At 36.3% G+C, this 26,308-nt stretch overlaps 3 protein-coding genes and 1 long non-coding RNA gene across 16 annotated transcripts in view; 2 read left to right on the plus strand and 2 right to left on the minus strand.

Annotated features, from left to right (window-relative positions):
- The window catches only part of slc29a1b (solute carrier family 29 member 1b), a 39,879-nt gene extending 37,287 nt beyond the window's left edge, over positions 1 to 2,592 (plus strand). For both annotated transcript variants that reach the window (XM_087274285.1, XM_087274286.1), the window contains exon 13: positions 29 to 2,592. In XM_087274285.1, the coding sequence (XP_087130411.1) occupies positions 29 to 140 (112 nt within the window). In that variant the 3' untranslated portion in view covers positions 141 to 2,592. The remainder of the gene's footprint in view (positions 1 to 28) is intronic.
- traf3ip2b (TRAF3 interacting protein 2b) overlaps positions 1 to 26,308 on the plus strand; it is an 872,991-nt gene that overhangs the window by 179,679 nt on the left and 667,004 nt on the right. The gene's annotated exons all lie outside the window — the stretch shown is intronic.
- LOC141376682 (uncharacterized) lies at positions 8,296 to 11,666 on the minus strand. Its single transcript, XR_015503059.1, has 2 exons — positions 10,455 to 11,666; positions 8,296 to 10,364 (listed from the first exon to the last, which is right to left on the minus strand). It is a non-coding gene; the product is annotated as an uncharacterized LOC141376682 (long non-coding RNA).
- tmem63bb (transmembrane protein 63Bb) overlaps positions 13,904 to 26,308 on the minus strand; it is an 86,991-nt gene continuing 74,586 nt past the window's right edge. For 3 of the 11 annotated variants that reach the window (XM_087272746.1, XM_087272745.1, XM_087272747.1), the window contains 4 exons: positions 19,759 to 19,926; positions 19,539 to 19,654; positions 19,305 to 19,382; positions 13,904 to 16,968 (listed from right to left, as the gene is read on the minus strand). In XM_087272746.1, coding sequence (XP_087128872.1) covers positions 16,786 to 16,968; positions 19,305 to 19,382; positions 19,539 to 19,654; positions 19,759 to 19,926 — 545 coding nt within the window. In that variant the 3' untranslated portion in view covers positions 13,904 to 16,785. 11 annotated transcript variants of the gene reach the window in all.

Raw genomic sequence — 26,308 nt, forward strand, 5'->3', positions numbered from 1 at the left:
GTGAGTGAATGTTTGTTTGTGTTTGCAGGAAAGTGGACCCGAGTGAAGCAGAAACAGCAGGAGCCATCATGGCCTTCTTCCTGTCTCTCGGTCTGGCCCTCGGAGCGTCTCTATCCTTTCTGTTCAGAGGACTCGTCTGAATCAAACACAGCACAGTGTTGAAGACAAGAAACCAGATCTAGAGCAGAAAACCCAGATCCAGAGCAAAAACCAGATCAAAGCTACAAATCAGATCCAAAGCAGAAAACCAGATCCAGAGAAAGAACCAAGACTCAGAGCAAAAACTAGATCCAGAACAGAAAGCAGATCCAGAGCAGGAACCAGATCCAGAGCAGACACCAGATCCAGAGCAAAAACCAGATCCAAAGGAGAAACCTAGATCTAAATATTAAACCCAGATCCAAAACAGAAACCCAGATCTAGATCATAAACCCAGATCCAAAACAGAAAACCAGATCTAGATCATAAACCCAGATCCAAAACAGAAAACCAGATCTAGATCATAAACCAGATCCAAAACAGAAACTCAGATCTAAATCATAAACCGAGATCCAAAACAGAAACCCAGATCTAGATCATAAACCAGATCCAAAACAGAAACCCAGATCTAGATCATAAACCAGATCCAAAACAGAAACCCAGATCTAGATCATAAACCCAGATCCAAAACAGAAACCCAGATCTAGATCATAAACCAGATCCAAAACAGAAACCCAGATCTAGATCAAAACCCAGATCCAAAACAGAATTCCAGATCTGGATCACAAACCAGATCCAAAACAGAAACCCAGATCTAGATCATAAACCCAGATCCAAAACAGAATCCCAGATCTAGATCATAAACCAGATCCAAAACAGAAACCCAGATCTAGATAATAAACCCAGATCCAAAACAGAAACCACATTTAGAGCAAAAACCCTGATCCAGAGCAGAAACCCAGATCCAGATCAGAAACCAGATCTAGAGCAGAAACCAGATCAAAATCAGAAACCACATCTAGACCATGAACCCAGATTTAGAGCAGAATCCAGATATAGATCATAAACCCAGATCCAGAGCAAAAACCCAGATCCAGATCATAAACCCAGATCCAGAGCAGAAACCCAGATCCAGTTTAGAAACCAGATCCAGAGCATTAACCAGATCTAGACCATAAACCCATATTCATAACGAAATCCAGATCCAGATTATAAACCCAGATCAAAATCATAAACCCAGATCCAGAGCAAAAACCCAGATCCAGACCATAAACCCAGATCCAGAGCAGAAACTGGATCCAGAACAGAAACTAGATCAAGATCTGAAACCAGGTCTAAAACATAAACCCAGATTTAGAGCAGAAACTGGATCCAGAACAGAAACCAGATCAAGGTCAGAAACCCAGATCCAGATCATAAACCCAGATCCAGAGCAGAAACCCAGATCCAGATCATGAACCCAGATCCAGATCATAAACCCAGATCAAAATCATAAACCCAGATCCAGAGCAGAAACCCAGATCCAGATCATAAACCCAGATCAAAATCATAAACCCTGATCCAGAGCAGAAACAACTAGATCAAGACCAGAAACCCAGATGCAGAGCGTAAACCAGATTCAGAGCTGAAACCAGATCAAGGCCATAAACCCAGATTCAGAGCGGAATCCAGATCCAGAATCCAAACCATATCCAAAAACCAGATCTAGACCAGAAACGATCAAGTGAAGAACACATTGTCTCTATATAAAACCCAACAGCCCCTTGGATTTTATTGCCACACCTAAGTATGTTTATTTTGCTAATGTTATTATCATTAATCTGCCAGTGAATATTATTATCATATTTTCTATTGTGTGACACAGACTCTAACATTCTCAATGCTGTCAGTCTTAAACATTACTATAGTCCTTTATAAACCACACCAGCCCATCATGCAGAGAACACACACCTTACTGTGAGGCGGCAGTGCTAACCACTGAGCCACCGTGTCACCTTAAATCAGGGGTGTCCAAACTTTTTGGGCCGAGGGCCAGATACAAAAAAAAAACAACCTTGTCGTGGGTGTATATATATATATATATATACAGTTATACAGTTGAAGTCAGAATTGTTAGCCCCCCTAAATTATTAGCATCCCTTTTTATTTTTTCCCCAATTTCTTTTAACGGAGAGAAGATTTTTTCCCCCCACACATTTCTAATAATAATAGTTTTAATAACTCATCTCTAATAACTGATTTATTTTATCTTTGTCATGATGACAGTAAATAGTATTTGACTAGATATTTTTTAAGACACTTCTATACAGCTTAAAGTGACATTTAAAGGCTTCACTAGGTTAATTAAGTTAACTAGTCAAGTTAAGGTAATTAAGCAAGTTATTGTATAACAATGGTTTGTTCTGAAGACTTAAAGGGCTTATAATTTTGACCTTAAAATGGTTCATAAAAAATTAAAAACTGCTTTTATTCTAGCCAAAATAAAACAAACAAGACTTTCTCCAGAAGAAAAAATATTATCAGACATACTGTGAAAATTTCCTTGCTCTGTTAAACATCATTTGGGAAATATTAAAAAAAGAAGAAATAAATCAAAGAGTGGCTAATAATTCAGACTTCAACTGGGTGTGTTTATGTATATATATATATATATGTATATATATATATATATATATATATATATATATATATATATATATATATATATATATATATATATATATATATATATATATATATGGATGGATGGATGGATGGATGGATGGATGGATGGATGGATGGATGGATGGATGGATGGATAGATAGATAGATAGATAGATAGATCATAACAAGAACTGCTGCTTAATTGAATGCATGTAATAGCGACACCCGGTGGTTATTTATTGAATTGCGTTCATTTTTGTATAGCGGGCCAGATTCTATTGATATTTATATAAATCCTCGCGGGCCGCCACAAAACTGATTGCGGGCCGCAGATGGCCCGCAGGCCGTAGTTTGGACACCCCTGCCTTACATGATCAGTTTCTACAAAAATAGACAATACTCAGAAATCTGTTTTTCAGAGCAGCATATTAGAAAGATTTCTGAAGCATCGTGTTATGTTGAGAATTAAAAAATCAGTGCTTGACTACAAAAATAAATGACATTTTAAAATGTATTCAGACAGAAAGCAGTTATTCTATATCATGATAATATATCATAATTATACAGTATTTCTGATGCAACAAATGCATCTTTAGTGAGCTTAAAAGACTAAAAATTGAACTAATCCCAAACTTTTAATCACTAATGTGTGTGTGTGTGTGTGTGTGTGTGTGTTAGTCTATCTTTCATTATTGTTTAAAGAAATATATATTTGACCACATTTTAAATTGATAATTTACCTCAACTCATGATTTACTCATTCCAGATATCAAACTATAACTATTTATTTCTGATTCCTTCACACACACATTTAAACCGGCGCATCATTTGTAAAATATACAGTATAGATGTCTTTATATATCGTTTTCTTGGTATGTGTTTATATATAGCAGATATTTTATTATAGTGGAGAGAAATATTGTGATGTTTTTAACTTGTATAAAGATGTTAGTGTGAAGATTAAGAGTGTTATGTGCGCAAGAACAAACCAGCTCTACCTCGTCCAGCGCGGATCTCTTCATATTACACCTTTTGTTGGATTTTTGTAAACACTACATCATTCTCTGGAAGACGAGAGACACCAGAGTGCCAGATCATACATGCTTAATAAAATCTGTTGTGTATTTCTACAGTGATATCGTGCATTTCTCTATAATATATTTTGAAGAATTCATATAGAATATCAAGAATATCATACACCGGCCACTTTATTAGGTACACCTTACAAGTACCGGGTTGGACTCCTTTTGCCTTCAGAACTGCCTTAACCCTTTGTGCCAGAGAATTAACAAAGTACTGGAAATATTCCTCAGAGATTTTGCTCCATATTGACATGATAGCATCACACAGTTGCTGCACATCCATGATGCCAATCTCCCGTTCCACCACATCCCAAAGCTGCTCTATTGGATTGAGCTCTGGTGACTGTGGAGGTCATTTGAGTACAGCGAACTCATCGTCATGTTCAAGAAACCAGTCTGAGATGATTGAGCTTTATGGCATGGTGTGTTATCCTGCTGGAAGTAGCCATCAGAAGATGGAGACACTGTGCTCATAAAGGGATGGACATGGTCAGCAGCAATACTCAGGTAGGCTGTGTGTGGTGTTAACATGATGCTCAGTTGGTACTAATGGACCCAAAGTGTGCCAAGAAAATCTCCCCCACACCATTACACCACCACCAGCCTGAACCATTGATGCAAGGCAGGATGGATCCATGCTTTCCATGAGCCGACCATCGGACTGTGTCAGCAGAAATGGAGACTCATCAGAGCAGCAACGTTTCTCCAATCTTCTATTGTCCAGTTTTGGTGAGTCTGTGTGAATTGTAGCCTCAGTTTCCTGTTCTTAGCTGACAGGAGCGGCACCCGGTGTGGTCTTCTGCTGCTGTAGCCCATCCGCCTCAAGGTTGGCCGTGTTGTGTGTTCAGAGATGCTCTTCTGCAGACCTCGGTTGTAACGAGTGCTTATTTGAGTTACTGTTGCCTTTCTATCAGCTGGAACCAGTCTGGCCATTCTCCTCTGACCTCTGACATCAACAAGGCATTTGCGCCCACAAATCTGCCGCTCACTGGATATTTCCTCTTTGTCGGAGCATTCTCTGTAAACCCTAGAGATGGTTGTGCGTGAAAATCCCAGCAGATCAGCAGTTTCTGAAACACTCAGAGCAGCATGTCTGACACCAACATCCATGCCACGTTTAAATCCCATTCTGATGCTCAATGTGAACTGCAGCAGATCGTCTTGACCATGTCTACATGCATAAATGCATTGAGTTGCTGCCATGTGATTGGCTGATTAAATGTGTGTTAACGAGCAGTTGGACAGGTGTACCTAATAAAGTGGCCGGTTGACATAACTTGTTACAAAATATACATTTCTTAGTATGTAAGTGTAGTTTACTCACCTTTAATCATCTTTAAAAGCATTCTGGGTATGTTTTGCAGATCTGAAGGCATGAACCTGCAAAATTCAATGATTAATTTCTCATCAAAAGCACTTTTTAATAACAGTGTTTGGATGAACTTGCTCAGACAAATGCACAGAATATGAGGATTAGTCATTACAATTTGCAGAAACACTTGCATGTAATCAGACAGTCTGTGTGTGTGTGTGTGTGTGTGTGTGTGTGTGTGTGTGTGTGTGTGTGTGTGTGTGTGTTTGTGTGTCTGAGGTCGAAACCACAGCAAAAACTAAGGTGTGTGTGTGATGCAAACGTCAGAAAACCAGATGGCAGACACAGGGGAAGTTACAGAGAAACTGCACACACACACGCACGTCACAGAGTGTGTTACTGAAGTTCAACTTTTACACACATTATTTAAAGGAAATGAAGGTTTACTTAAACATCCCCAAAGAAGATATTTTGAAGAATGTTGTAAACTTTAAGCCAATGACATCCATAGTAGAAAAGTAAATACTATGGAAGTCAACGGTTTCCAACACTCAGAACATAATGATGACAGAATTGCATATTTTTCATATTAAATGAAAGTTTTCAACAACAAAATGAAGTTCTGTTAATAACTCTGTTCATTATTGTGCACAAATTCGTTCAAATTTAATTAGATGGTGCCTCATTTGAATATTTATGAAACGCCACACTTTAGAATGCCAGAATGCCCCGCCCATTTCCTCGTTATTTTCCCCACTGATATTTGCATACGATATTTGATGTATTACAGGTTTTTAAAGATGATATATTTAAATATGCAAATGCGCTAATTTGCATATGTATCTAGCACAAAAATATGAACATTTCATGAAGTCAGATTCAGCATATATTTTCTGTTACTTTCACAAGGACTGGAAATAAAATTAGGAGAATCAACTTTGATGCACATAGAAATACAGAAATATAACAAACATACTGGCTTTAAAGAGGGAACTACAATCCCATGATGCATTGCCAGAATAAAAAATAAATAAATAAAAAATAAGCTATTCATTTAAAGTGGTTGTGTTCATATTTTTAAGTTTGTTCTTTACATCATTTATGGTGCTTCATAGTGTGGGCGGAGTTTATTATACATTGCCTCAATGGAACACTCTGATTGGTAGGATTGCACAGAATCATGGGTAAGGTAGTTTTTTAGCATTGAGATAAGATACTGTGTATGGCTAGAGAAGAAACCCGTAACATTCATTTTTCCCCAGTTTATTGATTTAGTTAAAAATTGCTAACGTTTTGTATTAACTAAATATGCAAATGAGACTTTTATAAAACGTGCTTATTTGCATACATTGCTAAAGCACAACAATCTGAAGTCAGGCTCAGAATTCTTGCTTCGTTTGATTTGCAAAATAAAATTCTATTAAGGATTGCAAACCTTTGTAGTATTAAAAGTTTTCTAAAATATGTAAATATGCAAATGAGACTATTTTATAAAACGTGCTAATTTGCATACATTCCTAGCACAACAATCTAAAGAGGGGCTCAATAGTCTTTCTTTTTCTGTGAACTAAAATTAAATTAAGAATTGTGAACTTTTTTTCATTACAGATTTTCTTAAATATGCAAATACACTTTTTTTGTATTAACTAAATATGCAAATTAGACTACTTAATAAAACATGCAAATTTGCATACATTGCTAGCACAACAATCTGAAGTCAGCCTCAGAATTCGTTTCTTTTTTCTGCAAACTTAAATTCCACTGAGGATTGCATTTTTCCCCCAAATACAGTATGTAACTATGCAAATGAGACTATTTAAATAACGTGTAAATTTGCATACATTCCTATAGTACAAAATCTGAAGGCGGGCTCAGAATGCTTGTTTCTTCTTCTTCTGTGAACTAAAATTATTTTAGGAATTATAAACTTTTTTGTATTACAAGTTCTTTAAAATATGTAAATACAAATGGGCCACTTTATTAAAATATGAGCTAATTTGCATACATATCTAGCACAAAAATCTGAACATTTGATGAAGTCAGATTCAACATACCTTTACTGTTTTTTTTTTTTTTATACAACAACTGGAAATAAATTAAAATAAATAATAGGAGAATCAACTGTGATTTGAAGCAAATAGAAATACAAAAATACAACAAACATACTGGCTTTAAAGAAGGAACTACAATCCCATGATGCATTGCCAAAAAAAAAATAAATAAGAAAATATTCATTTAAAGTTGTTGTGTTCATATTTTCAAGTTTGTTCTTTACATCATTTATGGTGCTTCATAATGTGGGCGGAGTTTATTATACATTGCCTCAATGGAACTCTCTGATTAGTAGAATTGCACAGAATCATGGGTAATGTAGTTTTTCTCCATTGAGACAAGATATTGCATATGGCTAGAGTAAAAAAACCTGTAACATCCATATTTCCCCAGTTCAATGATTAGATTAGGAATTGCAAACTTTTTTGTACTAACTAAATATGCAAATGAGCATAATTCTTGTTCTTCTTTTATGCAAACTAAAATTATGTGAAAAATTGCAAACTTTTTTTGTATTAACGGTTTTCTAAATTATGTAAATATGCAAATAAGATTATTTTAAAAAATGTGCAAATTTGCATACATTGCTATACAACAATCTGAAGTCGGGCTCAGAATTATTGTTTCTTTTTTTCTGCAAAGTAAAATTCTATTTACAATTGCAAACTTTTTTATTTTGTAGTACAAGTTTTGTAAGACATGGAAATATGCAAATGAGCCATTTTATTAAATGTACTAATTTGCATAAACCAAATGAAAAAAGTCAGGCTTCCAATTTCTATTTTCTTTTTTTCCCTACAATATAAAATGCTGCAGAAGTGGAGATTCATCATTCAGTTCAGGACAGACAATATGATAAAAAATAAGCACACATTAATAATCTATTATTAAACAAAACTGTTTTACAAATAGGCTGAATTAATATGAACAGAAGCATTCGACAAAAGTATAGACGATTAATTAACAACCCTGGAGCTCACAACATATGAGTTATTATTCAAGAAGCCTGTTCATATGGAGAGTTAATTAAAGAGTGTCTATCTCCAGAAGCAGACTGCATCACCCTCATTAGTAGATAACAATAATTAGTAAATGATGCAAAACGAAAAAAAAACCAAATTATAGATTAATACTCTAAATAAATATCTCGAGCTGCTGATATCAAAGCGTTTGTTTTTGTGATGCAACAGCGCCTCCTGCTGTTCAGACGCACAACAACAGACCAAATGCACAGAAGGAATACCAACTTTTATTGATCAAGAAACTGAAGATGACAAATGCTTCACCAGAAGACGAGCTTGAGACAGAAAAAAATCAAATAAAAGTCTCACACAGGTTCTAGATCAGTCCGTCTACTTCTGTGATGAACCACAGGTAAAGTTAAAGTACGGCCCATTTTCATACACACACACACGCACACGCTGTACAGCAGCTACACAAACACACCGTGATTCATTCTTGCATAACGCACAGCTCGCATCTTCATATGCAGCCAGATCAGTCTTAAAAATAATGCATTAATAAACTTTAATTCAAACATGCACGGCACAATTCACATTTACATAACTCAATTTGTCAATTTAAAACAGAATTCATAAATACAACACACAATTTGTGGATTCACAAGTAAAAATGTAAAATATTTTCATCAAATCAGTTGGATTTGTGTATTTATGAATTGTTTTTAATTAACGAATTGGATTTGTGTCTTTACTAATCACGTTTTGAATTTATGAATTGGATGCATTTAAGAGTTACGTTTTGAATATTACGAATTGGATTTGTGCATTTACGAATCACATTTTGAATTTATGAATTGAATTTTTTTTACGAATTGCGTTTGGAATATTATGAATTGGATTTGCGCATTTATGATTCACGTCATAAATTTATGAATTGGATTTGTGTATTTACTAATTACTTTTTGAATTTATGAATCAAGTTTGTGTATTTACAAATCACGTTTTGAATTTATGAATTGGATGTATTTACGAACTACATTTTGAATATTACGAATTGGATTTGTGCATTTACGATTCACGTTATGAATTTGTGAATTGGATTTGTGCATTTAAGATTTACGTTACGAATTTGTGAATTGGATTTGTGCATTTACGAATTATGTTTTAAATTTATGAATTTGATTTATTTACGAATTACGTTTTGAATATTATGAATTGGATTTGTGCATTTACAATTCACATTTTGAATTTATGAATTGGGTGTGTCTTTACGAATCGTGCTTTGGATTTACAAATTAAATTTGTGTATTTATGAAATGTGTTTTTAATTTACGAATTGGATTTCTGTATTAACGAATCAAATTTTGAATTTACAAATTGGATGGGTTTTTGCATCGCGTTTTGAACTTACGAATTAAATTTCTGTATTAACGAATCACATTTTCAATTTATGAATTGTATTTGTGTATTTACGAATTGAATTTGTGTGTTTACGAATCAAGTTTTAAATTTACGAATTGCATTTGTGTTTATAAATCGTGTTTTGAACTTACAAGTTGGATTTGTTTATTTACGAATCACGTTTTGAAATTACAGATTAGATTTGTGTTTTTTAATTGTGCTTTGAATTTCAAATCGGATGTGTATTTATGAATTGTGTTTAAATTTATCAATTAAACTTTTACAAATCACGTTTTGAATTTACGAATTGGATGTGCATGTTATTGAATCGCGTTTACGAATTGGACTTGTGTATTTACGGGTCACATTTTGAACTTACGAAATTGGATTTTGTAAATGTAAATTGTTGCAGATGCATAAATTATATTTTGTAGACATATATTTTTGAGGCTGATCTGGCATCATGCTTCAGTGTTTTCTCTCTAAAAGACATTGGTTCTCCAAAAACGCTTAAACGCTTGGCTTATAAAAGAAAAACATGATATATTAAAAATCCACCGAGCGACAGCATTGTTACAGCTAGCTTTAATACATTACTGGTATCAAATACTTCAACAGGCCGAACATTTGCATCTCCAAACAGTTTCTTGTACAATTTTACAAAAATATCCACAGCGCTCTTTACTTCACCGCCAAATGCTGAAGAAACTTCACTTCATTAACTCAATAAGAAGCTGAGGAACTCCACTAATCCCAAATTGGATATACAAATCCAGCCTTTCAATATTCATCTCTGAAAACAAACGAAAAAAGGATCATTATTGACCATCTCCACCAAAACAAATAGACACAAGTCAATGTCAGTATATCTCCAGCGTGTATCTGCAGATTCTCAATCGTCAGCTACAGCTTTCATAGTTTTACTCTTTGTGTCTGAATGGAGGGAAACAAATATATGAGCAGGAAAAAACACACGGACGTAAACATGTTTTGTTTTTTATCTTCCGAAAAATAAAACAACACCTGAGGCTGTTCGATTTCATCTCTCAAGTCACTTTGTTGTTTGTGCGCCGGTTATTTGCTGAATCCAGCCTGTATATTGCAAATCGTCATCATCAGCAGCTCCAGTGACTTTGAGAATACAGTAACAAACACAAACCATCATCGTTTTTCACTTTCTGGCTCACAAAAATGACTGAAGACTTCATTTCAGGGCTGCTAACCAAACTATATCTGGGTTAGTTCACTGCAATATTTACAATTCTGTAATAATCACTCACTTTTAAGTCATTCCAACCCTTTAAATACTTAATTTATCGACAAAACACAAATGAATTCATTTTAGATGAAATCCTGGAGCTCTCTGATCCTCCACAGACAGCAGGAGACGTTCAGAATCAAGTTCATCTGTGTTCAGTGGTTTATTCGTAGAGTTATGAAGCTACAAGAACAGATTTGTGTGCAAAATAATACAAATAAATAAATAATAACTTGGAAAAAAAGCACAACATGCACTATAGTGAACAGAGTTCTTATGAATGCACATCCTGAACTTAAAATAAAGAGAAGAAACTGCTGAATAAAGTCTGTTTAAAATATTTTTGCATGCACAAAAGTGATCACATACTGTAGCTTCATAACATCATGATTAAACCACTGAAGACAGATTTAATGGTTTGAGTCCTCTTTTTTTGCCTTTATTGCCGTCTATAGAGGATGAGAGAGCTCCAGGATTTCATCTAAAATATCTTCATTTGAGTTTTATCGATAAATGAACGCCTCAGGCTGTTTAATGCGAGTAATTAAATACAGAATGCTCATTTTTGAGTGAACTAACCCTTTAAATGACAGGAATATGTGCAGCAGCATGTAAAACACATGACATATTGTGAGAAAAATAATAAAGACAGACCTTAGTCAGAGGAGATCTTGTGTTTGATCATGAATGAAACACAAGCAGAATCCATTTTTCATGATTGAGGTCCATCCGCTTGTATTGTCCTGTATACTGATCCTCAACCAAGGTCAGTATTGAGCTCAAAAAGAAACCCGAGTTCCATCAGATCTGCGCATGTCGCACTTTAATCCATCACGGGTCAGTTTGCAGAACGAAAACAAACCTGATTGTTGACTAAAACAGCCCTGGTTTCAGTTACCGGCCAATAGAAACCGCTCAGACTGGCATTTTAATCAAAGATGTGCAGATCTAATCAATGCAGAAGTCTGACAGCGATCCACCCCCAATTAAAGGGATAGTTCACATTTATTTTTTTAATTTGCCATCAGGCTATAAGTGAGATTGTTTTCCATCAGTAGAGCATTAAAGAAGATTTTTAAGATACTTTTTTTTTTTTTTCTTAAACCCTCACTCACTAACCTTCAGCTTAGTCCCTGATTTATCAAGAATCACCACAGCGGAATGAACCACCAATTAGTATGTAATCAGAATTGTACATTTTAATACATTATATATATATATATAACTGGATTTATATAATGACAAATAAAGTAAAAACAATATAAATAAAACAGAATCAATACTGTTGGCAGAGGTTGTGCATTAAGGTTATAAAGAAGTAAATAATGTTCTGACCTTATTTTTTTTGCTTCACTCGACCTCAATAAACACTGTAAAATATCCGTAATTTAGCAGTTTTCCATATTTTTGGGATAACATTTGTTCTAATTTGACATTTTCTCATTTATTTATGCTTTGGAATTGCTTTATGAAAGTAGATAGTTTGAAGAATGCTGAAAATGGGTAACCATTGACTTCCATTGTAAAAAAAAAAACAAATACTATGGATTAAAGCAATAATGAGGTATAGACCATTGTTTTGCTTCACAAGACCTTATTATGCACTAAAAATATCTGATAAATTTGCAGTTTTTTCATATTTTTGGGAATATTTTTGTTTTAATTAGACATTTTCCCACTTATTTATGCTTTTGAATTGCATCGTGGGGCCTTAACCTTTCATTCAACATATTTTAACCTTGAAAAAGTTGGAAAAATTGAACACGTTTAACAGTGTAAAGTGCTATATTGTCTGGGTTGGTGTTGTATATTACGCTACAAACACCTTTTAATGAACTGACAGCAAATGTTCTGCTCTTTTAAAGACTTTTTCTCTAGATATTATTTAATAAATTAGCGCAAGCTACTAAAATGTCATTAAAAGTCACTTGGTTAAACTGTAGAGTTGAATTTTCAACATCAGAAGTGGACAGAGCAGACATCAACATCCCAAAATGCAATTCACAACCCTAAATAAAGAGAAAACACATCAGTAACTGTTCATTAACAGATATTCTAGAGAGTGTATCATCAGGAGTCACTGTATTAGTCTGTATCACCTGTATTTATGTCCAGTTATTGTTGTCACTATGTGAGTTTTTTATGTGGCACTGTTATGAAATGAGGACTCTTGACTGCAAACGAAATATTCCTGCGGCTATAAATAAAGTAACCTAACCGAACCTAACCAAGGGAAAATATCAGCTTAAAATAAATATTTTTTAATGTTCCACTGATAAAAAAATATTAAAAAGGTCAAATCTAGCACAGCCTGAGGGCAGAGGAGTTCATTTTAAAGCAAACCATCAATTTAAATATATTTTTTGTACATTTTTAAAATAAATAATAATCATTTTCTCAGCTTGCAGCCATGTTGTGCTCTTTAACGTTGAGAAAGCTGTAATTATTTCCTTCATCTAGCGCACTAAAACTGCTGGACGTGATTGCAGGCTCCTTACCTCTGTAGAAAAGACTGACATGACGGCTACATGTCATTCACTAGACGAATAGAAAAAGGAAACTCATCCGTACCAACCAAACGCATTTCCAGATTTCTACCAAAAGGTCTCGCTAAACTGCAGGCACCGACAGAGACTCTCGCTGGTCATTAAAGTCTAAAAGTACTGTTTGACGATATTCGAGTTGGCAGTTTTCAGGTCAAACCACATGAATCTTCACAAAGGGGGCAGTTCACCCAAAAAATGAGCATTTAGTCACTATTTACTTGCTTTTTTCTGTCGAATATGAAAGTAGATATTTTAAAGAATGCTGAAAATGGGTAACCATTGACTTCCATTGTAGAAATATTACTATGGTTTAAAGCAATAATGAAGTATAGACCATTGTTTTGCTTTACAAGACCTCATTATACACTAAAATATATCAGAAAAATGTGAAGTTTTCCATATTTTTGAGATTATTTTTGCTCTAATTTGACATCTTCCCATTTGTTTATGATTTTGAATTGCATCATGGGGTCTTAATCTTTCTTTCAGGACCTTTTAACCTTGAAAAAGTTGGAAAAATTGGCTTTAATAAACATTTTTTAAGAGTGTAAAGTGCTGTATTGCCTGGGTTGGTGTTGTATATTAGGTTACAAGCACTTTGCAATAAATTGCCAGCACATTTTCTGCTATTTTACCCACTTATTTCTCTATTTATTATTTATTATTGATTTTTTTTTTTTTAATTTGACATTTTCCCATTTATTTATGCTTTTGAATTGCATTATTATCTTTATTTCAAGATCTTTTACCCTTAAAAAGTTGGAAAAATTGGCTTTAATAAACATTTTTTAAGAGTGTAAAGTGCTGTATTGTCCGTGTTGGTGTTGTATATTAGGCTACAAACACCATGTAATAAACAACCAGCACATTTTCTGCTATTTTACCCACTTATTTCTCTATTTATTATTTATTATTGATTATTTTTTGTTTTAATTTGACATTTTCCCATTTATTTATGCTTTTGAATTGCATTATTATCTTTATTTCAAGATCTTTTAACCTTAAAAAGTTGGAAAAAGTGACTTTTATGAACATGTTTAAAAGTGTAAAGTGCTGTATTGTCCGGGTTGGTGTTGTATATTAGGCTACAAACACCATGTAATAAACTACCAGCACATTTTCTGCTATTTTGCAGACTTATTCCCCTATACATTATTTATTATATTATTTTAAGCTACTAAAATGTCACTATAATAGTCACTTTGTTAAACTGTAGAGTTGAATTTACAGCATCAAATGTGGACAGAGCAGAGATCAACATCCCATAATGCAATTCACAACCCTGAATAAAGACAAAACACATCAGTAACTGTTCATTAACATATTTTAGACAGTGTATCATCAGGAGTCACTGTATAATACTGTATTACCTCTATTTATGTACATTTCTTGTTGTCATTATGTGAGTTTTGTATGTGGCACTGTTATGAAATGAGGACTCTTGACTGCAAACCTTTGGGTAACAAATAAAGTCACATATCCTAACATAACCTAGTTTTTTGACTTTCAAAGGAAAAAATCAGCCTAAAATAAATAGAAAAACACATACTATGGAAGTCAATGGTTATCAGTTTCCAACATTTTACTAAATATCTTCTTTTGTGTTCAGTAGAAGAAGGAAAGTAGTAAAATAAACAAGTAAAGGTGAATAAATGATGACAGATTTTGGGCGAACTACACTGCAGAAAATGCTTTTCGGTCCCACTTTATATTAAAAGGCCTTAATTAATATGTACTTAGATTGAAATGAATCACTTGTTGCATTGTACATATTGTGTAAATACATGCTTTTACATTGCACATATGCTTGATTAAATACCTGCATGTAATTGCATCAGTAATTACATTGATAATTACACTCTCTTACAACTTAACCCACTTTTAAACCGACCCACACCACCAAACCTGTCATCAACCCTACCTGTACCCCACCCAAAGAGCAGCAGAAGTCTTCTGCAATGTATTATGAACACATTACTTACATTGTATTTATATTGTGACGCAAGTAGTAGTTAAGGACACTTAATATAAAGTGCTCTTCTTAATTAGAGTTTTGGTCCCACTTTATTTTAAGTGGCCTTAACTACTTTGCATTTATTTTTGGATGCAAGTACGATGTCCTTACTGTTAACAATGTATTGCAAAACCCTTAATATGAGATATGGGTATTATCAGGGACAGGTTTGATGGTATGGGTGGGTTTAAGTTGGGCTAAGGTGTGAAGCAGGGGTGTCCAAACTCAATCCTGGAGGGCCGGTGTCCTGCAGATTTTAGCTCCAAATTGCTTCAACACACCTGCACGGATGTTTCTAGAAAGCCTAAGAGCTTGATCAGCTAGCCCAGGTGTGTCTGATTGGGGTTGGAACTAAACTTTGCAGGACACCGGCCCTCCAGGACCGAGTTTGGACATGCCTGGTGTAAAGGATGGTCAACAGTGTGATTATAAATGACATTACACAAATAATTACTACATGCAGGTATACACTTTCTGTGTAACTACATATTATTTAAGGCCACTTAATATAAAGTGGGACCATTTCTGTCTTGTTTCTAGTCCAAATATCTTAAATTTTGTAAAAAAATAAGTCAAAAGTAAGAGCATTGTTCCTTAAAACAAGCTAAATAATCAGCCAATGGGGTCAGCTAATTAATCTAGTTGAGTCTTTGATGTAACATTATTCTGTTTACCCCATTGGTAGATCATTCAGCTTATTTAAAGGAAGAACACACTGAATTTTGACTCATTATTTCTGAAACAACACAATATTTTTTGCTCGTCTAGAAAATGCTTCCTGATTTAACACTTTTTAGATATTTGGACTAGAAACAAGACAACGGAAACAGAGTTTTTTTTTGCAGTGCATCCCTTTAAACGTCTGTTAGAGCGGCGAGCGCTTTCTACTGTGCTACGAGAGCTTCGCTACTCCGTTTGCAGGCGTACAAACACATCCGTTAAAGGCATAATGAGCATTAAAAGTACCAAAAGAAAGAAAGGTAGGAATATGGGTCGTTCAGTGACAACACACACACACACACACACACACACATATGTGCGCGTCTCTGGAAATACTGTACATTAGGGAGAAGAATCCTGCAAGCAGGAGCGTCAGTAGTGTTCTGTACAGCGAATGCGGTTGAAGATGCAGGAGCCGGGATTTTCTATTGCAGAGGTCGTTTCATTAATCCAATCGTTCAGGCGAAGGAAGAAGAAGCAAGCAAATGGAGCCGGTTTTGCAGCGCTGCCGATTATTCCGCTGTTAAGGCGAGCCTGCTATTTGTTCTCCTTTTTCCTGAGGCGTGTGGGTACTAAAAACCAAATCAGGACTTTTTTTTTTTTTTTAAGCAGGAGGATGGATCCGGGATGTTTGCTTGTGCTTCTGGCGCTCATGCACATGAGGAGATGATTTGCTGGCGTGTGCTTTACTGTATGTACAGTCTGTGTTTTGGCAGACGTGGGTTTCTAAGGTGCTGATGTTTCGAGCCGATTGTGTTCACAGCGTCAGACCAGGACACAAACAGAGAGATGAAGGCCATGAGGCGCTCTGCTGTGTTACTGGTGGACTTCGTTGGCGATCAGACTGTCCTCTCCTGACTGGAAATCGGCTTCGTTCAGGCTGTTTCCGGCGTTGATCATCTCCTCGTCCTGCGAGGAGCCCTGACCGTCGTCTTCTCCACTGCCTGCTCCAGTCTCGTCTGAGTTTGGGTCCTGCAGGACCTGGGCGATGTACATCTGCTGCAATGGAGGAAAACACACACAGGCGTGAGCCATACATTGTAAAATAGTGCTATTCTTACATTTAGTTTCGTCTTGTTTCTAGTCCAAATATCTAAACCAGGAGTGCTCACACCAGTTCCTGGAGATCTACCTTCCTGCAGAGCTGATTAAACACTCCTGTCTCTAATTAACAAGAGCTCATTCAGATCCTGCTTTGTTGGTTTAAGCCCCGGTCAGATCACAGAAGTTTGTCACAATTTCGGCACGGTTTCCTTAACATAAGGTGTCGAGGTGATTCGTAAACGACAATTGGCCATCGTGACACAAGATTCAATCTTTTCTTCTCATGTAATGTGGCATAGTTCACTACAACCAATGTCTGCGATTCCTCACGACACCATTGCAGAAAGTCTAGCATGTTTCATTTTTTTCTGTCGTGTGGGTGACAATGTGCACATCATTTCTTGGCTATCTCAGCAGGTGCTGCTGTTAATGCGCCGGTCGGGTAATCAAAAAACAGGCTGCATATTTACTTATGGGTAGGTCAGGGGGGGATAAGATCAATCATTGGTTAAATAACTTTAACTAGCTTTTCTTAAATATTAAGGTGTTTTAGGCTATTTTATCTGACAGACTGGCACAAACATGTCGACATCTCCATTCTCACAATGAGTTTCTGAGTTCTCTCAGCCTTCGAATCGAGTTTGTTCTTCCAAGGTAATCTGGGAACATGTTCAGTGCTGCGAATAAATTGCTAAAGCATGCCCTGCTTATTCAAATTAGTCCTTAATAGTGTAAACAGTTTAATACAGGCTTCTCTGAAACTGTGAATATTTAAATTCGATTTTATGTAGTCTAGATTATTATTTAATTTAACAAAGCAACAAAATCTCACAGCAGTTTGTGTTTTGAAGCAATTCACCTCAGAGGTTATTCGTTGTTCTTGTTTATAGATAAACTGACCAACAAAAGACACATTAAAATTAAGATACAAATTATAGCAAACGAAATTTGCTTCAAAAAGATATTTATTCCAAGAAAACTAAACTCCGAGAAGTGTTGGATGGATGATTTGTTTCGCTCTGATGTAATAAATAATGTGAGTCTGAATATATATATATATATTATAATAATAAATTTAAAAAAAAAAGTTTTTAATTTGTCAACTCTCGTTATTTCCTATTTATGGCTTTTGTGCTTTTAAAGAGTGGGAGTTGGTAAACATATTCAAGGGCGTGCACAGATGTGGAGCATTTTGATTGATGTATTGGGCCGCTCTGGCCCAAAATGCCAGGGCCGATTTTTTTTGTCCCAGTCCAGCCCTGCAATGAGTGCAATTGTTTGTATTCAATACTTTATTATAATTATTATTATAATTTTCCATATCAGTAATACTTGTATTTTGAATGATATTTTGAATTTAAATAGTTTTTGTCTTGTGTTTACATTAATTTTACATTCGAATAGCCAAAATTACAAGTTTCAGTCTTTTGAATGCGATTAATCGCGATTAGTTTTTTTTAAAAAGTGTGATTAATTAGTTAATTTTTTTTAATCGATTGACAGCACTAATATATATATATATATATAAACATAAATATGTTATATAAATAAATATATTAGTATAATATATATATATATATATATATATATATATATATATATGTATATATATATATATATATATATATATATATATATATGTATGTGTATATATATATATATATATATATGTATGTGTATATATATATATATATATATATACATATATATACATATATATACATATATATATATATATATATATATATACACATATATATGTATGTATATATATATATATATATATGTATATATATATATGTGTGTGTGTGTGTGTATCTATGTATATATACATACATACATACATACATACATATATATATATATATATATATATATATATATATATATATATACATACATACATACATATATATATATATATACATATATATATATATATATATATATATATATATATATATATATATATATATATATATATATATATATATATAAATAAATATTTTAACCAAATTGACAGAAGGTTAAACGGGAATATTAATAATTAATAATAACTCATTATGATTGATTATTAATATTCATAAACTGAGCTAATTCTGAGCTAGCATTGTTATTATTAAAATAGTCCATTTAATTCTGTATAACACAAACTATTATTACTTATCAGAAATTTAAAAATTATTTAATATCATGATCACTATTTAGCATTTATTACTATCAATAATTAAATACGAGAGCCAACCTGAAGGTTTTAGTTTGAAAAAGTTGTGGTGCATCTGAAAAAATACCTGAGATTTGTTAGAGGGTGAAGATCTGGCAGGACGTCCATTCTCTACACCGTCAACCTCGGTGTCTTTGGTGTCGATCTGTGTGAGAGAGGAAGACAGACACACAAACACACACAGAGAGAGCGCAGTGGTGAGTGTTACTGCTCCAGCACAGGTGACAGTCTACCTGAGCTACTGGAGCGAGCCGCGGTGGACTGTACCCTGAGCTCATACCTGCGCCACGGCAACGCGTACCTTGTAGTTGTGTGCGCTGAGGTATTTGAAGTGGCCGAAACACACATGCGACAGGCAGACCACGATGGTGATGATGAGCACCACAAACGTGAACATGGAGGTCGGAGTCAGAAAGCCTGAGGAATCACAGAAGGAGAGAGAGAATCAGCTGAAGAACTACATCAGAAGCACAAAACACACACACACAGGTAGGTGCGCACGAACGCACGCACACACACACCTATCCTGACGGTGGAGAAGAAGAGCAGCCAGAACAGGCACAGGATTGGTGCAGCCACCACTTGATTGACAGCTCCAGAGTGGATCTTCTTGTCCAGTTTGGAGGGCAGGTAAGCGTAGTACATGTTGTACCTGTCAACCAGGTGCTTCAGGAGCATGTACATCAGCCCTGCACACACAAACACACACTGTCGGCTGCAGAAAACACCAACACACTAAACACATAAATGCAGGACTGACTGGATTACAACATCTGTGCTGTGATGTAATTGGCTAATATTATTTAGCTCCGCCCATACAGTGTTGGTCCATACAGACCCGGGGATAGCGGAAGAAGTCCTCATTTATAGTGTTTATATGAACACCATTATCTTTATAACTGAATAAAATTATGAATAACAAATATAACAGGGCATTAAATTACTGTTTATTTCTGCATTTTAACTCTGTAAACTATAAAATCAAGCGTCTCCTCACAGCTTGTGTCTCATTTTGTGAGCCGACTGACAACAGTTGTTCGCTCCCCTCCTTCTGGTAGAGTCTAGATCAGATATGCGGCCGGCCGGTGCGATATGCACATTAATATAGCAGCTTTTTTATGACACTGTATAACAATAATTAATATTTTTACAGAACTGTGATGGTTGGGTTTAGGGTTGGGAGTAGGCGTTAAAATAAATTTACTTAAGTAATTCAATAGATTACATAAATAATACTCAGTACAACTACTGTTTTTACCTTACTGTAACGGTTAGGTTTAGGGTTGGGGTGGGGGTAGACATTATTAAAATACAATAAATGGGAAATTTAATAAATAACAGAAATAACTCTTGTTAACTTCAGAATGCAGCAGCACAAGTGGTCTTTAAAGGGTCACGAAACACCAGAACACATGTGTTTGAGCTGTTGACAGTGGTATATGTGTCCCACACTGCTAAAAACACTATTAGGACACCTATATTTCACTAAAAAGTGTAAATTGGTTGTTTTTGCGTTATTTCAAGCAAATTTGTACTTCCGGTTTGAAACTAATTGTTGAAGCTGCGTCACGGTCATGACATAATAGCGTGTATTCCAGCGTGCAGACTGGACGTCTGTGCCAGAGTGTGTCTTATTACGTCTTACAGTGTGCTGCATTAATGCATGAGTAAAGCTTGGTTCAAACCAATCAGCGCGCTCTATTGTGCAACTTTAATATTAATATTCATTACTGTCACAGTGTTTAGACGACAGAGACGCCACGTTGTGTTGGCGAAACAAGCGTGAAGTGTTGCTTTTATAGTTTGCTGCAGTGAAGTTTTGTTTTCATTTTCTCTCTGTGAGAGCGCAGCTGGAGTCACGTGTGGATTAACAGTGTACGTGACGCTCCACAACAATAACTTACGTGTCTAAGGAGGATTATTGTTTACCTGAGAGCTGTTCTCATCTCCAAACACTGAGATCCGGATTCGCTTTAGTCTCCTCTTAATAAAGACGCGGCTCTAGTTGCTGGTGATTGTTCTGTCTCTACAGATTTGGTAAGTGAGCGACCAGTGCTCTTTGTTTATTCAGTTTGTTCATATCGAACTAAGTTAACTATTGCTCAGAGTCACCGAGTGTAAACACGTTAGCATCACAACCAAACTTTAACCTCGTGTAGGGTTTTTACCGCATTTAGTGACCGGAATAACATACGTGGCTTTCTGACGCTACCTGCCGTGTGCATCTAAGTTTCCGGGAAATGCGGAGGTTTTTTTTCTCTCATTCGCCGTGCGGTATCAAACATTGCATGAAAAATACACGCTTAGAGCAGATCCTCGAATCAAATATCTTGTTTGTCGTGAGGGGCATGAATGAATTCCCTGAATGAAAGAGCCAAACTGCAGTTAAAGTCCAACATTTAATAATTTGGCAAATAATTCGACAACAGATGTCCATGTAGGTTAAACACCATCACTTTCTTCTGTGTGTTAATTTTGACTCTGAAACTCGCGCGTGCCCAAATAGACACTCCCACACCCTCCCACTTTAGTTCCTCCGACACTCCCCCCTAAACAGAGCTGGACACGCCCACTTTTCTGACTTTTTCCAAAGTAGAGGTGTGAAAACACCCTGCTAAAACGAGGGGGTTTCATGGCCCTTTAATGAACCTAAAAGAGCACATGTCACTCCGCTGCTCATCCGTTTGCACTGGCTGCCAGTTGCTGCTTGCATCAAATTCAAAGCTCTGATGTTTCCCTACAAAGTGACTTCTGGCTTTGCTCCTTCTTATCTGCGCTCACTTCTGCAGATTTATGTGCCCTCCAGAAACTTGCGTTCTGTGAATGAACGCCGCCGCGTGGTTCCATCCCAAAGAGGGAAGAAATCACTTTCCCGAACTCTCGCGTTCAATCTGCCCAGTTGGTGGAATGAACTCCCTAACTGCATCAGAACGGCAGAGTCACTCGCTGTCTTCAAGAAACGACTAAAAACTCAACTATTTAGTCTCCACTTCCCTTCCTAATCTGCAATTGCCTCTCTGGCTCCACCGCTAACTGTATTACAAAAAAAAAAAAAAAAAAAAACTTACATTACTAATGTTTTGCTTATTACACTACACACCTGAAAATTGCCTACAGCACTTATTCATTGTTGCTCTTATAGTTGTGTAAGTAGCTTCCTTGTCCTCATTTGTAAGTCGCTTTGGATAAAAGCGTCTGCTAAATGACTAAATGTAATTGTAACTTCAGGCTGCAAACGTATCCGATCTAGCAACAACCCCTCCTTCCCCCCTGCTCAACTGGCCACGCTCAATACTGCCTCTGCTCAGAGCTCCACGCCCATTATGATGCATGTTTTGAAAAAATTCTGAGGTAGACTTGAACCGAAAGTGGGGGGTTTCATGGCCCTTTACAGTTTTTTACGATTGTTTACACTCTAAAATAAAAATTTCCACACAATTTGCAAAATTCTACTCCAAGGAGCAAAACACCGCCACAGATTTGCACAACATTACACACAATGGGCTCTATCATACACCCGGCGGAATGTGGCGCAAGGCACGACACAATTATTATTTGCTAGTTTCAGCTTGGCGCAAGTGTCGTTTTGACGTTTTGCACCACGTTGTTTAAATAGCAAATGCATTTGAGCTCATATGTGCACCCATAGGTGTTCTGGTCTAAAAAGGAAGGCGTTCTGAGGCGCACTGTTATTTTGAGAAACTATAATAGATTTTTCAATAGACCAAAACAAAGCCGGTCTAAAGTCCAGCGCAGAGCGCGTTAGTTGTGCGCCTCGCTTACACACTGCTTAATACACACAAGATGTAGAGCAATTCGCAAATATCTCTACAAATGAAAAAGAATTAAAATATTAAGGATATATATAGGATATAATAAGAATAGATATAAATATAAATATAAAGGATTAAAATATTACAAAACATATAATTTTCCAGCCTACATGAATAAATAAAAAATGCCTTTATGCCTACTTCATCTCGTGAGGCTTTTTCAGTTCATTCATAACAATTTGCTTTTGTATAATGTTATTATTATTAGCTTTATTATTTATTATATCCATATTTATATTTGTTTTATTAAAAACAAGCTTAGATTTGTCCACCTGTCAGGTTTTAGACCATATAGGGCACAGCATGTGTATTAGCATATAACTCAGTATTTTGAGCACACTTCGTTATTATTGTTCATTAATTTATTTGCTGGAAATTCAAACTGAATTTAGAAATAGTTTTGAAACAAATCTTTGCGCTTAACAAACTAAATTAATTATGTAAAGGCTAATGGATGTCTGTGCGTACAAGGTTTCCCTATCCACGAGAGCGAAAGTGAAAATAGATTAAGAGATGCCTTATCTCTCAATCTCGCGCTGCAGATGCTCTGTTAAACTGTTTTCTTGCTAGTGAAATGTTCAGTTTTTCCACTCACACTTACTTTACGTCCTGTAAATAGCGAATGCGCTAATGGCACGACGCAACTGGCTCTTAAAGGGAATGGGAGATGAGACTCTGATTGGTTTACTCTCAAAACACACCTATAACTCATTAAGAAAATAAGCTCAACCCTTTTAGATCATGCGCCACGGCGCAGAGCGGATTTTTCCGTCCTTAAAACAGCAAAAGTGGATTCTGACACGCCCTGAAAGCATTTGCGCCCTGCGCTCTGCACTTTGCGCATGGACCGTCAAAATAGAGCCCAATGCTTCACTCTTTTTGCAAAACATTACACACATTTTGACACCTTAGATACAGATAAGGATTGTGAGGTTACTTCCTAGTCATTACAAAGCCCAGGATTGCCAATGACCACGCTAATGAACAAACTGAATAAACACATCCAAAAGGTGTGGAAGCACACATGTGCTAAATTAAAAACGCAGCACTCAGGTGTGCTATAAAAGGTAGCAGGTGAGCTCACCTCTATTCATCAAAAAATGGAAGGATCTAGAAGAAGAGTGAGAAGGAGAGGGGGCGCACAAAGAGGAGAAGTAGTAAGTAGAGGACGAGGAGATAGAGGAAGAGGCGTAGGTAGAGAAGGACTTGAAGAGTTGATAGAACCTGAGGACCAAATTTGACTCAAGAAATCCAGAAACAGGCTAGTTTCAGCGCTAGCCTGCTGCTCCTGACGGCGCTTGCATGTAAATCTCATTTAACACTTGAGCAACTAAACGAATGCTGAAGTCTATTTAACTGATTATATTTTAATTACATCACAACATTGATGCTGTCAAGTTTATCAGTATGGAAGAAACTCTAGCTGTGCATATAACCCATTATAGTAGCAACATTTGATCTCATCTGAGACAGACGCAAAGATCAGTGTGTGGAGTATTTTGATTTGAGATGCAGTTTTTCACATGATGATGGTGTGTAGACGGACACTGATGAGGTTAATGAGTGTGTGAGACGGTTAGCGGTGTCTGAAATGAACATCTCTGTCTGTGTTTACAGTGTGGGCTGAGAGAGAGAGAGAAATGAAATCCTCCGCAGAGCAGAACCAGCGTGACCCGATGAGTCATACATCAGCAGCTGAGTGTGTGCGCATGTGTGTTAGACAGTATGTTTGTATCTGTCTGTGTGCCCATGTGTGTCTGTTTGTGTGTGTGTGTGTGTCTGTATGCGCATGTATGCATACATGTCTGTGTTTATGTACATGTGTGTGTCTATGTGTATGTGTTCGCATGCCTCTGTGTATGTACACGTGTGTGTTTTTGTGTGTGTGTGTGTGCATGTGAGTCTATGTGAGAATGTGTGTATCTGTTTGTTTGTTTGTGTCTATGTGTTTGCGTGTATGTGCATGCATCCATATGTGTCTGTACGTGTGTGTCTTTGTGTGCAGGTATGTCTGTGTTTGTGTGTGTATGCATGCGAGTCTATGTGAGAAAGTGTGTATGTGCATGCATGCATATGTGTCTGTACATGTGTGTGCATGTATGTCTGTATGTCTCTGTGTGTCTATGTGCATGCATGCGTGTATTTCTGTGTGTCTGTCTGTAACTGCATGTATGCATGCGTGTGTGTATCTACGAGAGAATGTGTGTATCTGGTTGTGTATGTGTGTACGTGCATGTAACGTGTGTGTCTTGAGTATGTACACGTGTCTGTGTGTGTATCTTTGTGTCTGTGTGTCTATATCTGTGTGTGTGTGTGTGCATGTGAGTCTATGTGGGCATGTGTGTGTCTGTTTATGTGTGTGTCTACCTGTATGTGTATGCGTGTACAGTGTGTGCATGTATGCATATGTGTCTGTGTGCATGTGTTTCAGTGTGTGTGTGTGTGTCTGCAAGTCTGTTTGTTTGTTTGTTTGTTTGTGTCTATGTCTGTGTGTGTGTATGCATGCGAGTATGTGAGCATGTGTGTATCTGTGTTCGTGTGTGTGTGTGTGTGTGTGTCTGTGCACATGTACATTTGTGTCTGTAAGTCTATGTTTGTTTGTGTCTGTGTGTGTATGCATGCAAATCTCTGTATCTGTTAGTTTGTGTATGTCTGTGTGTGTACAAGTAAATCCATGTTTGTTTGTGTCTGTGTCTCTGTGCGTGTCTGTCTGTGTGTGTCTGTGTGCATCTATGTGTGTCTTTGTGCATCTATGTGTTTGCGTGTCGGTCTATACTTGTCTGTGTGCAACTATGTGTGTGCGTGTCGGTCTATACGTGTCTGTGTGCAACTATGTGTGTGCGTGTCGGTCTATACGTGTCTGTGTGCAACTATGTGTGAGCGTGTCGGTCTGTGTGCATCTGTGTGTGTGCGTGTCAGTCTATGTGTGTCTGTGTGCATCTATGTATGTGCGTGTCGGTCTATGTGTGCATCTATGTGTGTGCGTGTCGGTCTCTGTGTGTATCTATTAGTATACATGTCGGTCTATACTTGTCTGTGTGCAACTATGTGTGTGCGTGTCGGTCTGTGTGCATCTATGTGTGTGCGTGTCGGTTTATGTGTGCATCTGTGTGTGTGCGCATGTCGGTCTATGTGTGCATCTATGTGTGTGCGTGTCTGTCTATGTGTGCATCTATGTGTGTGCATCTATATGTGTGCTTGTAGGTCTATGTGTGTCTGTGTGCATCTGTGTGTGTGT

The sequence above is a fragment of the Danio rerio genome, chromosome 11 (assembly GCF_052040795.2).
Source record: "Danio rerio strain M-AB ecotype USA chromosome 11, GRCz13ab, whole genome shotgun sequence".
Classification (NCBI taxonomy): domain Eukaryota; kingdom Metazoa; phylum Chordata; class Actinopteri; order Cypriniformes; family Danionidae; genus Danio; species Danio rerio.